Source organism: Coregonus clupeaformis, chromosome 35, assembly GCF_020615455.1.
Source record: "Coregonus clupeaformis isolate EN_2021a chromosome 35, ASM2061545v1, whole genome shotgun sequence".
Taxonomy (NCBI): domain Eukaryota; kingdom Metazoa; phylum Chordata; class Actinopteri; order Salmoniformes; family Salmonidae; genus Coregonus; species Coregonus clupeaformis.
Window position 1 is genome coordinate 21,840,109 of NC_059226.1, and position 13,612 is coordinate 21,853,720.

General features: G+C 47.4%; 1 protein-coding gene across 1 annotated transcript in view; it reads right to left on the minus strand.

The window, feature by feature from the left end:
• Positions 1-6,110: 6,110 nt before the first annotated feature.
• Positions 6,111-13,612, minus strand: part of LOC121551254 (zinc finger protein GLIS2) — a 58,818-nt gene continuing 51,316 nt past the window's right edge. Inside the window, exons 2-7 of the mRNA XM_041863822.2 lie at positions 12,806-13,019; positions 12,325-12,470; positions 10,731-10,913; positions 7,563-7,696; positions 7,167-7,285; positions 6,111-6,928 (exon numbers count right to left, since the gene is read on the minus strand). Coding sequence (XP_041719756.1) covers positions 6,144-6,928; positions 7,167-7,285; positions 7,563-7,696; positions 10,731-10,913; positions 12,325-12,470; positions 12,806-12,995 — 1,557 coding nt within the window. The 5' untranslated portion in view covers positions 12,996-13,019 and the 3' untranslated portion in view covers positions 6,111-6,143. The remainder of the gene's footprint in view (positions 6,929-7,166; positions 7,286-7,562; positions 7,697-10,730; positions 10,914-12,324; positions 12,471-12,805; positions 13,020-13,612) is intronic.

Here is a 13,612-nt window from a genome sequence, read left to right on the forward strand (position 1 = left end):
TGCTAGAGCAAAAACCAAAACGCGCACCCCTTGGGGTCCCCAGGACCGAGTTTGGGGAAACTCTTGTTGACCAGACCCAGCTGCTCTTACATTGGTTTCTATGGGAGACACACCCAATTAAGTCTACCGGAACTGACCATAAAAAAAAGGTAAACGGCCTTATCCACCATCTTTGCCCGTTAGCCAATCGACAAAGCGATTTTGGAGTACCCATAGAGATGGATAGAGGGCACACTTGCCACAAGGCCAGGGATTGGAGTACCTCACCCCACAGGTACTGCTGATCCCAGTGGCTGATCCTCTGCAATTCCGGAAAACACACAACAGTTCCTGTCTAATACTGAGCAGAATTGCTGCCGAGTACCTACATGTTGAAGCATCCTTTCCAGTTGTGGAGCACCTCTTCAGCATTGGAGGGCGTGTCATCAGAGGCAACAGCTAGTCACTTTTAAAAAGCCACTTATAAACTTTACTTGTTATGGAATCATTTTTAACACTTACAATACAATTTAGATGTGTTAAAAAATAATATGTGGTGTGTGTGATGCAGCACTGCGGATGTAGTAACCGAAAAAGGACAAATAAATTGTATCAAATGTGACTTTATTAAACTTTTTTTTCCATTTTTTTTCTCCATTGACATTATCATAATAAAATTCCTCTAAAACAGAAGCACACAGCTATGTTGTACCAATTAGAGACTTTTACAACTCTAAAATTAAGCATGTTCAAGAACCTCGAGAACACGATGCCAGGAAAAAATATATATTCATATATATATTTCATTTTTCATATACTTTTATATCTTCTATATTTTCACCTATAATAAAAGGCACTTGGAAATTGTTTTAAAATACTGACATTTAAAATATCTCAAAAAATGTGCAAAAAATAAATTGGATACAGGCCTCTCGTGGCCTTAGTCTTACATTAACCCTTTGTGCACTGCTGTGGCACTTCAGTCAATGAATGGCTTCCCTTGTATGTGGCACTAATATTGCTAGCTATCACAATTCAGTGCCCCAAATTTTGCTGTGTTAAGCACATACTGTGACTCTCGTTATAGCTTAATTATTCATTGGCGTCAATTAGCTTTTTGTTTTTAACCCTTTAAGAAAAAAGTACCGCTTCTTTTCAACTGTGACAGATAGGGGTTCATTCTAAAAAAGAGAACCTCAATCCAACATTAAAGTTATTGCTAGTGCTCTTGGTCCTCAAAACAAGCAAATTACAGAACCGTATCAACCCACTGAGAATGAATTGTCTTATACATTTTGCATGTTCAACTGTTGGCAATTGGCATATCCCCTATAATATAAACACTCCTGGGGAGGCAAAAAAATGCAGAACATTACATGACAGAACGTGCCCAAAGGGTTAATGATTCAAACAGCTTATTTTTATATTGAAATATGTGGAACCTAGAATAGGATCCGTGTCAATTTCAGCTTTCTCCACCCAGCAGACTAGAACCCTAGCCTTGTCCCAGATCTGTTTGTGCTGTCTTGCCAACTCCTATGGTCATTATTAAGAATTGGCCAGACTGAACAAACAGATCTGGGACCAGGCTACCAGAACACAACTCTCTCTCTCTCTCTGGCTTCAATGAGCAAGAGAGACAGAGGAGGAGAGAGAGACGAAGGGATGAAAGGACAGAGGGGATTGGGCTGGGGAGAACAGTCATGTCTGAGGATTCCACTGTTGCCAGGGAAACCTAGCCTACTTAACACATGTTACTCATGACATCATCTGACTCTGAAATCACACTGGAGGTTGGTCCACTGATACAGAGGTGGTTGGCTTCTACCATGCCTGCCTGGAGGGAGATGGCGATACTGGCCACCAAAGAGGAGGGTATAGCGTGTGTGTCCATGTGTGCAGCACTCTCCACGTGTGTGTGATCGCAGTGATTAAGAGTGGCCGAGGCAGAAATAGAAATATGCAGTGAATCTGCCCAGCACAAATCCTCCCTTGGCTTGTCAGAGATAGCACTGCAGCCTCCGGCACAACATTATTTATTTTGACCCGCTCCTTAAAAACCCCAAACATATTTAGCCAGAAAGGATTATACTGGATATTTGGGTTTGTTTACTGTGTGTGCATACTTTATTGTTTTTGTCTGTCTGTCTGTCTGCGTGCGTGCCTGTTTGTGTGTGTGCCTGCCTGTTTGTGTTTTTTTACTCTAACCCTCCTCTGGTGAAAAGCTTTGTGGTGACCGCTGACCGGCTATAGAGGGAGTGAGAGAGTTCAGCCTTTTGGCTTTAATTTATATAAAAAAACAGAGGGCAGACAGAGTTCAGTGACCTAGTTTCCCTGCTGGCTGGCAGCATCAGGCAGGGAGCAGAGAGCGAGAGGAACGGGGCGGGCACTGATTTCAGAGACGAGAGGCCCTGGTGAGGGTGGGATGGGCAGATGGAGGGGCACTCACTCTACAGACCTGGCTGCCCTCGTTCGCTGGCAAAGTGCCTCTCCCTTCATCTCTCTCGCTCACTCTACCCTGTTCATTCATTTCTCCATTAACTCCCACCCGCTCGCTCTCTCAACCCCCCCCTCATTCTCTCCAGGCCACCCACCATTTTAGATGTTCAGATTGCAGTTTGCTCAGTTAATTTTGTCATGGGAATCTCTTCATCTAGTCTAGACCTAGGTCTGTTAAACCCTTCGTCTAGTCTAGCCCAAGGTCTGTTAAACCCTTCGTCTAGTCTAGCCCAAGGTCTGTTAAACCCTTCATCTAGTCTAGACCTAGGTCTGTTAAACCCTTTGTCTAGCCCAAGGTCTGTTAAACCCTTCATCTGGTCTAGCCCAAGGTCTGTTAAACCCTTCATCTAGTCTAGCCCTAGGTCTGTTAAACCCTTCATCTAGTCTAGCCCTAGGTCTGTTAAACCCTTCATCTAGTCTAGCCCTAGGTCTGTTAAACCCTTAATCTAGTCTAGCCCTAGGTCTGTTAAACCCAATCCCTAACAGATGCCCTCTGTTTGCAATCAGAAGTTCAGAACTCATCCTCTCCTCTGGATGGCGCTGTGTAAATTGGACACTGATTAATGTGTCCAGTCTGTGTAGCTATGGGCCTGTAGACCACCACGACCACAGATCTCCATCCACTGGACCACATGGTCACTCTGACAGGACCATAAACATACTGTAAGGGTCTGGAGGTAAACCCTGTCAATAGATGGACTCAGAGAGTGTATGGGTCTGGAGGTAAACCCTGTCAATAGATGGACTCAGAGAGTGTATGGGTCTGGAGGTAAACCCTGTCAATAGATGGACTCAGGGAGTGTATGGGTCTGGAGGTAAACCCTGTCAATAGATGGACTCAGGGAGTGTATGGGTCTGGAGGTAAACCCTGTCAATAGATGGACTCAGGGAGTGAGTACTCTCTCTACAGAGTGAGGATCTGTACAGGGCCTCTTCTATAACTGTGTGATTGTCAGTGAGGATTATGATGTCTTATTATTATAATAAATTGGACATCCCCTGACCCCACTCACCTGGGTCGTGTTCATTAGGCACCAAACGCACTGAAAAAGGAAGGGACTATCTGGATTTGTCCAATGCTCAGAAACGCTACTTTTCCATTGCAAAACGTTTAAAAAAAATGTTTTCTGTTGCATGTCCTAATGAACACAACCCTGTTCAGGACAGGAAGGACCATCCTCCCTTCTGCCCCTCCATCCACACCCCTCCACAGCCCAGGCCAGCCCAGGGAGAAAGCTGAGTTACAGAGCAGCCATCGCAAGAAACATGAAACAAAGCAACTTCAACATCAGAAAATGTCTCGTCTGAACATCAATGACAAAAGAACAAACAAATGACTAACAAAAACAACCATAACTGTGATTATTCTCAAAACAATGGACATACCATCATGGAAAATAAACTATGGACATGGAAAATGGAAATGTAAGACCTTTAAAGAAAGATGGAGAGAGAGTGAGTAGAGGTGGAGGGGTATTTGTCTCTTCAGGGGAATGTTCCTTGTGTTAAGATGCTCCTCTCACCTGTCCTCCTCTCCTCTCTTCCTCTCACCTCCCCTCCTATACCCCCATAACGGGGTTCACTCAACATTCTACATACATCATATCTCTGCGACGCAAGCTTGTGGAAGGACCCCAGAGTCCACAGAGAAAGGTGGCCCTTTCAAGCCTGAGTGTAAATGAAGGGAAAACCAAGTTAGTGAAGATGGAAAGAGAAAGACAAAATGTTTCCAGAGAGTCACAAGTACAAGTTGGCAGTAACATGTTTTGTAAAACGTAAAAAATACATTGGTGTGTATGGTATAGGTGCATGTTGAATGCATCAATCGAACCATACAGATTTTTACATAAGTAAGTTGTTCTAAAAGTCAGTGAATTAACCCCACTTCTTTGGAAAAGTGAAGTGAGGCAGTTTCTAGTGTGGCTGTGGTTCTCTGACCAGTCCAGCTGTATGTAGCAGTAAAGCCTGATTCACACTATAGGGCCAAACCATGCCTAACTGTAGCTGGCTGGCCTGGTTACGCCATGATGTTGGAACCATGCTAAACAGAACAATGTGAAAAGAAAATCCGAGCCATCATGGTATGGTTTGAGTCAGCCCTATAGTATAAATCAGGCATTAATGTGTCACACACCCTGTGGTTCAGGATACACAGCACCCAGTCTGCCCTCAAGGCTGGATATTTTTTGGCACAATGTGGGACTGTTGAACTCGGGACACAGCAACCAACAACCAACTCCACAAGGACTCAGGACTCCAAGTCAGGCTTTGAATGTTCTCTTCACTGGACAACCACCTGTTTTACACAGCTGGTTTTTATGACAGGTCACTTCAAATACTGTACCACAACACAGTGTGTTACTTAAACAGTGGGCCTTTCATACTCAGTACTTAACTCACTTTGTCAGTTAGAAGTAGAGGTGTTGTGGACAATAATACATTGGACTGGTAGAATGAGACTGGGAGGCTGACTGGCCGTAGTGATTCACCTTTCCACTAGGGGGTACAAAACAACACCTATGCCATAGACGTCACCGTGAAGAAGAAGAAGAATATTGGTCATTTGCTGGGTGATATAACACCGTTGTCTGCCTTCTAAGACCTTAGTTGCTCTGTGTCCTTACACAAACCCTTAGTCTGCAACGACAAGCCCGTCACATATCATTGTGGAAAGGGCTTGTCCACGATGGTCACCCTCCCCGAATTGGGAAAAGATTGTCAAAAATAGTCATCAAAGTGCTCACGTTTAGTTTCGGTTACGTTTGAGGAGAGTTGTTGAGAGGTTAGCAGCAGTTGTGAGGTTACAACACTATAGCTGGTGACACCATCAGTGCTGTGGGTTTATGTACTGACTCAAAGGGGGTTGTGTCATTCTGATTGACATACACATCATCCAATAATGCGTGTGCTCCTGTGGATGGCATTCTGATTGCCATACACTATATCCAATAGCACCGCCCTATTGTTTAAAGTAGGGAGGTGCAGTCAATGACCCGCATTCAATTAATCCGTAATCCCCTTCTAAATCAGTTTGACTTCACTTCCGATAAAACAGGAAGTTTGTCCAATTGTGTTCACAGCACTTTGTACGAAGTAGTTTATGTAGCCTTTAAAGCAGCAGAATGGGGACGTACTGTGTGTTGCTAGCCTAGCAGCGAGCGCGTCCTACTGTTTCATTTGTGTGTCTACCTCACTGCTAGGCCGCGGTTCACACTGTCAACATGAACATTATAAATACATACACATGAGGTGGAGCTTGAGCAAGGACACAGAGCATTAGAAGACTGTCGTTTCAATGGAGCCTGTCCATAAACAAAGGAAATGTAAGTAAGTGAGAGACATAAGACAAGAGACAGAGAATGAGGTGAAGAGGTGAGGAGGCCGCTGTTGCATTTTTTTTCAAGCCTTGTGAAATAATACAAAATTACACGATTGAAATATATTTCTGAGTTGTTGTTGGTCCCAAAATATGCTAGACAAATGCAAAGATAGCCTGCCAGATACCTCAGTTTACGTTTCTCTTATGAATTATATTTGTTTGTCAGAGCCAATTCACAAACTGAGGTGTGGATTTTGTTGTTTAGTTTAAGTTGCCTTTCTTTCTTTTCACCTGTCAATTTTATTTCTACCCCCCCCACCCCCTGAGCTCCTCTGGAATGTGTGTGTTAGTTGACCACAGCTGGCTTGAGCACAACCGTGCCAGAGGGGATGACCACCCAGGACAGGGGGTCGTGGGAGGCCCCCGTGGAGAGGTTCAGCACCCCCCCACGGTGAAGCTCGTCCTCCCCCTCCTCCCCCCCAATTTTTCCCTTGCAGTGACGCCCGTGGTGGTGGGCCCTGCGCTCCGAGGTGGACGACCCCATAGATCCTCCTAGGGACACGGGGACCATGGTGGGCCCCAGCCCAAGGGCCGAGGAGGGGAAGGCCGGGGAGAGCCCCAGGGATGACTTGGTGGCCAAGCTCAGAGGAGAACCATTGAAGGACAGGATGGAGGTGGTGCAAGGGGAGCTGGGGCACCCCCCCAGCATGCTCAGGTCCAGGGGCCGGGGGCCGAGGGGGGATAGAGGGATGGAGCCCCCCAGGCCCTGCAGAGCGTGGCCCCCCAGGAGAGCGGCAGCGGCGCTGGGGATGATGATATGGGCCCCACTGATGTAGCTCAGCTCCGACTCCCCCAGCTTCCCCCCTCCTCCACCCATCCCCACCCCCAGGGGACCCCCCTTGAGCAGGGAGCCCAGCCCGCCCGGAGAGCCTTGCTCCTGGGCTACAGAGTGGCCGTGGGCCTTGATGTGCTTACGGAGGGAGCTGGGGTCTGTGTAGCGCTTCAGGCAGCCGGCCATCTTGCAGTAGTAGGGCTTGTCCACGTAGTGGGTGCGTGTGTGCTTGAAGCGGTCGCTGGAGTTGGAGTAGCGCTTGCTGCAGCCCTCGTATGGACAGATGTAGGGCTTCTCACCTGAGGAGAAAAGACATACAGGTAAGTTATTCAATTCAATAAACTTTATTCGTTATTTTAGCGTTAGAGATTGCATGAATGCTTTCAAGTGTATACAGCAGACAAGAGAATGTGTGACTTTACAGTGAGTGCATCTTTTCAATATTTTGTACTGATCTGTCTATGTGTGTCTGTCTGTCTGTGTCTCTCTGTCTTGTCTGTCTGTGTGTCTGTCTGTCTGTCTGAGTGTCTGACCAACCTGTGTGTGAGCGGTTGTGTATCTTGAGGTTCTCCAGGCGAGAGAAGCTCTTGTTGCAGGTGGGGCAACGGTGAGGCTTCTCATTGGTGTGGGTACGGATATGGATAAGCATCTTGTACCTGCACACACACACACACACACACACACACACACACTTGAGTATAATAACAGATACACACGCATACCCATATGTAACAATGTACTTGAATGGGTACAAGGCATTCATAACATTTTTATGAACAGTTACGAAGGTAGTTTTGAATGATATGGCACACTCATAGAGGTGTTATGACCGGTTTCATGAAGGAGTTATAAATGCCTTATGTTCGACCCATTCAAGTGGTTAGCTAATCATCTCACACAATCATCTTAGTCATGATCTGAGTTAAAGCTCACCTAGCGTTGAAGCCCCGCCCTTTGCGAGCGCAGCCATCCCAGTGGCAGCAGTAGCCAGAATCCTTTTCAGGTTTGACATGGAAGTCGTTGACATGGTCCACGAGGTCTTGCAGGGAGTCAAAGAGAAGATGGCACTGGGGATGGTGGAAGACAGAGTTCAATGTGTCAAATCGGAGGGCCTGTTGTCTGGACCTCTGGCAGTCTCTATGGGGGTGCCACAGGGTTCAATTCTCGGGCCGACTCTATTCTCTGTGTATATCAATGATGTCGCTCTTGCTGCTGGTGACTCTCAGATCCACCTCTACGCAGACGACACCATTTTGTATACATCTGGCCCTTCATTGGACACTGTGTTAACAAACCTCCAAATGAGCTTCAATGTCATACAACACTCCTTCCGTGGCCTCCAACTGCTCTTAAACACTAGTAAAACTAAATGCATGCTCTTCAATCGAACGCTGCTTACACCCGCCCGCCCGACTAGAATCACTACTCTCGACGGGTCTGACCTAGAGTATGTGGACAACTACAAATACCTAGGTGTCTGGTTAGACCGTAAACTCTCCTTCCAGACTCACATTAAGCATCTCCAATCCAAAGTTAAATCTAGAATCGGCTTCCTGTTTCGCAACAAAGCCTCCTTCACTCATGCTGCTAAACATGCCCTCATAAAACTGACTATCCTACCGATCCTTGACTTCGGCGATGTCATTTACAAAATAGCTTCCAACACTCAACTCAGCAAATTGGATGTAGTCTATCACAGTGCCATCCGTTTTGTCACCAAAGCCCCATATACTACCCACCATTGTGACCTGTACGCTCTCATTGGCTGGCCCTCACTACATATTCGTCGCCAAACCCACTGGCTCCAGGTCATCTATAAATCACTTCTAGGCAAATCCCCGTCTTATCTTAGCTCACTTGTCACCATAGCAACACCCACCCGTAGTATGCGCTCCAGCAGGTATATCTCACTGTTCATCCCCAAAGGCAACACCTCCATTGGCCGCCATTCCTTCCAGTTCTCTGCTGCAAATGACTGGAACGAACTACAAAAATCTCTGAAGCTGGAGACACTTATCTCCCTCATTAACTTTAAGCATCAGTTGTCAGAGCAGCTTACCGATCACTGTACCTGTACACAGCCCATCTGTAATTAGCCCACCCAACTACCTCATCCCCATTTGCACACACTGTATATACACTGCTCAAAAAAATAAAGGGAACACTTAAACAACACAATGTAACTCCAAGTCAATCACACTTCTGTGAAATCAAACTGTCCACTTAGGAAGCAACACTGACTGACAATACATTTCACATGCTGTTGTGCAAATGGAATAGACAAAAGGTGGAAATTATAGGCAATTAGCAAGACACCCCCAATAAAGAAGTGGTTCTGCAGGTGGTGACCACAGACCACTTCTCAGTTCCTATGCTTCCTGGCTGATGTTTTGGTCACTTTTGAATGCTGGCGGTGCTTTCACTCTAGTGGTAGCATGAGACGGAGTCTACAACCCACACAAGTGGCTCAGGTAGTGCAGCTCATCCAGGATGGCACATCAATGCGAGCTGTGGCAAGAAGGTTTGCTGTGTCTGTCAGCGTAGTGTCCAGAGCATGGAGGCGCTACCAGGAGACAGGCCAGTACATCAGGAGATGTGGAGGAGGCCGTAGGAGGGCAACAACCCAGCAGCAGGACCGCTACCTCCGCCTTTGTGCAAGGAGGAGCAGGAGGAGCACTGCCAGAGCCCTGCAAAATGACCTCCAGCAGGCCACAAATGTGCATGTGTCTGCTCAAACGGTCAGAAACAGACTCCATGAGGGTTGTATGAGGGCCCGACGTCCACAGGTGGGGGTTGTGCTTACGGCCCAACACCGTGCAGGACGTTTGGCATTTGCCAGAGAACACCAAGATTGGCAAATTCGCCACTTGCGCCCTGTGCTCTTCACAGATGAAAGCAGGTTCACACTGAGCACATGTGACAGACGTGACAGAGTCTGGAGACGCCGTGGAGAACGTTCTGCTGCCTGCAACATCCTCCAGCATGACCGGTTTGGCGGTGGGTCAGTCATGGTGTGGGGTGGCATTTCTTTGGGGGCCGCACAGCCCTCCATGTGCTCGCCAGAGGTAGCCTGACTGCCATTAGCTACCGAGATGAGATCCTCAGACCCCTTGTGAGACCATATGCTGGTGCGGTTGGCCCTGGGTTCCTCCTAATGCAAGACAATGCTAGACCTCATGTGGCTGGAGTGTGTCAGCAGTTCCTGCAAGAGGAAGGCATTGATGCTATGGACTGGCCCGCCCGTTCCCCAGACCTGAATCCAATTGAGCACATCTGGGACATCATGTCTCGCTCCATCCACCAACGCCACGTTGCACCACAGATTGTCCAGGAGTTGGCGGATGCTTTAGTCCAGGTCTGGGAGGAGATCCCTCAGGAGACCATCCGCCACCTCATCAGGAGCATGCCCAGGCGTTGTAGGGAGGTCATACAGGCACGTGGAGGCCACACACACTACTGAGCCTCATTTTGACTTGTTTTAAGGACATTACATCAAAGTTGGATCAGCCTGTAGTGTGGTTTTCCACTTTAAGTTTGAGGGTGACTCCAAATCCAGACCTCTATGGGTTGATACATTTGATTTCCATTGATAATTTTTGTGTGATTTTGTTGTCAGCACATTCAACTATGTAAAGAAAAAAGTATTTAATAAGATTATTTCATTCATTCAGATCTAGGATGTGTTGTTTAAGTGTTCCCTTTATTTTTTTGAGCAGTGTATATTTTCTATTGTGTTATTGACTGTACGTTTTGTTTATTCCATATGTAACTCTGTGTTGTTTTATCTCACTGCTTTGCTTTATCTTGGCCAGGTCGCAGTTGTAAATGAGAACTTGTTCTCAACTGGCTTACCTGGTTAAATAAAGAGAAGGTTTAACATCCACCACTGTCATTGCCAAATGTTAAAACAATTAACTTTGTAGTGTCTAGTCATGGTAACACCTGGCTACAGAGCAAAACTGGTTCTAGCCTGGTCCCAGATCTGTTTGTGCTGGCTTGCCAACTCAACAATGACGATTACATAGCAGTTGGCAAGACAACACAAACCGATCTGGGCCCAGGCTAAAATGTTTCCCCTGTTGCATCACTCCTGTGTCTCACCTTCCTCCAGCGACAGGCCAGCTGTTCGTCTGCTGAGAGATCGGGAGAGGCCCGCTTGTCGTTGGGCTGGCCAATGAACATGGATGACGGCAGGTGGAGTCCGGACCCAGCACCAATCGGCACGAAGAACTGGAAGGCCTGCGAGGAGGCTCTGCTCTCCACGTAACGGATGTGAGCTGAGTCCTGAGAGAGAGGAGGAAGAGGAGGAAGAGGAGGATTAGAGGTTAGAATGTCTGTCTGTTCCCTCTACTACACTCAGTCAGCAGCCCCACAGAACAACATCTGCTCCCATTCTTTTCTGCTCCCATTCTTTTCACCATTTTCTCTCTTTCCCTCTCCATCTCCTGTCCCTGTCCCTCTCCATCTCCTGTCCCTCTCCTTTTCCTGTCCCTCTCCTTCTCCTGTCCCTCTCCATCTCCTTCTCCTGTCCCTCTCCTTCCACTCTGTGGTGAGAACATTCATATTTGGCTTAAGTCATTATAAAATCCAACAGTGGTGCTGTGACTGGATGGACCCTTGGTCTGTAATGAGAGCCTTCTATCCCGGGCCGTGTCCTCTGACTCAGCCTGGTTAGTGCCAGCAGCACACAGGCAACATTAGGGGCACAGAGCAGCTCCTAACACCCCTGTCACACTTCACATAAGGGAAGTGTGACACTTTTTAAGGGGGGGCACTTTTTATCAAACACATGTGTCCTGTGTTCTGTATAACAAGCTGTCGCTCTGTCTCTCTCTCTCTCTCTCTCTCTGTGTGTTACTTGCACTCAGTGGCCTCAGGCATTGTGTGTGTGTGTGTGTGTGTGTGTGTGTGTGTGTGTGTGTGTGTGTGTGTGTATAATCAGATTTACAGCGAGGTACAGCCATGCAGACCTCACGCCGCCTAATTCAATTCGCTCCCAATTGTATTGAGAGCTGCTGGCTGTGGCCATTCTGCCTCCCTGTAAGTCCCAGACAAGCACTCCCACAAACATGGGCACACACACACTCATACAACCGTGCACACACATATACATAAATGCATGCACACACACACACACACACACACACACACACACACACACAACTGCCAAAACATAGACACATACAACTGCCAAAACATAGACACAAGCGCACGCACACATACACACTGATGAATGCAGAAGCATAGCTGAGTGCCGGGAATTGGTGTCATTTTATAAGATTTGTCACATACACATTTTTGACATAGCTGGAGCCTGTGGTCCAGTTGCAGTTCTCTCTCTCTCTCTCTCTCTCTCTCTCTCTCTCTCTCTCTCTCTCTCTCTCTCTCTCTCTCTCTTCTGAGATGTAGTTTATAGTGTGTGTGAGCCCTCTTGTTCTCGCTGTGTTCCTGACTCATTGGTGTCGTGCCTCCTCGCCTTTTCTCATGAAAGCTAATCTACTGGGGAGAGGACAGTGTGACAGGGTATTAGTTCTAACAGATACAGCTGGGATTGGCGGGGAAGCATCTCTCTCTCTCTCTGCTTCTTCCTCTTCCTCCTCCTCCTCTCTATCCTCCTGTGTCCACCCCCCCCCCTCTCTCACACTGGAACGGGACAATTCAGAAGTGTCCGTACTGTCAGATGGTTTCTACTCACCCCTGCAATGATGCGGTGGGAGACCCCGTTTCCGTTGGTCATCTCTGGGGAGCTGGAGGTGTGGCGGGAGGAGGGGGACGTACTGAGGTCCACGGCCGGGGGGGTGGGGGGTGTCTCTGGCTTCTCTTGGGAGACCACCGGCACACCTGTGGAAGTGGGAGGGGGGTCAGACTCTGTCAGATCGGTCGGTCAGAGTACCTAACACCTGTGGGTGTGTGATCTGGTTAGAGGGATTGATTGGCAGTCTGTTACAGCTATGGGTTCACCCACTCTTCTCTTTGTGTTCATAACAACTTGTTCAAGTATGAGGTCAGCTTTTGTGTTGTTAGTTTGTCCTATCTAATGCCATGTCAGCGATGAACAGAATATGGGAATTTGTACTGCTGTTGAGCCCCAGTGTTACCCACCTCTGTGTGTGTGCGCAGTGTCACCCACCTGTGTGTGTGTGTGTGTGTGTGGGGGTGGGTGTGTTGTCACCCACCTGTGTGCGGCGAGGCCGGGGAGGCGGGCACTATGACGGCTGTGCCATCATCAGCCATGCGGAGCTGCCGGGCGCGCTTGGAGGGTATCGGAGAGAGGGTGAGGGTGGGGGGCGACCGTGCACCCCTGTCCCGCCCGTTGACACACCCTCGGGGGAGCATTAGGTCCAATGGCTCGTCCAGGGACAGCATGGCTGCAGCCCACGGACCTCCCACCTGCACAGACAACCAATCAGAGAAGGACATGGTTAGGTATTCAATAGTGATGGTGGAAAAAATCTATAGAGTTCCATATTGGGATATTATTTTTGATAATGTATCATATCGTATTGTTTTGACAATATCGCAACATTATTTTTGCGCTAGGTGGCTGTACCTGCCTGCATCAAAACTCCTTCATAGCTTGTTCTCCGTCTTCTTTTTAAATAGGGAGCCAATTGGTTTTCAGCACTTTTATTTCCCTGACTGATGCCTCTTGTCTCTCTGCAGCAGACATAGTGAGCAATATGGAACATCGAATCACAATAAAATTCCAGTACCGAATCGCAATACATATTGTATCGACACCAAAGTATCATGATAATATTGTATCCTGAGGTCCCTGGAAATTCCCAGCCCTAGTATTCAGCCAATCATACTTGGAGAGAGTGCAATGGCTCTATTCCCACAGACTTCCGACCTGCACACAGAGATAGTGAACGTGGGTTTTAATATCAAATACACTTATTTCATATAATATTACCGCTATGTGATCGGTATAGTCAATGCCAATTATTTATATTGTAAAAGCAAAGTAATTCAGTGTTTTT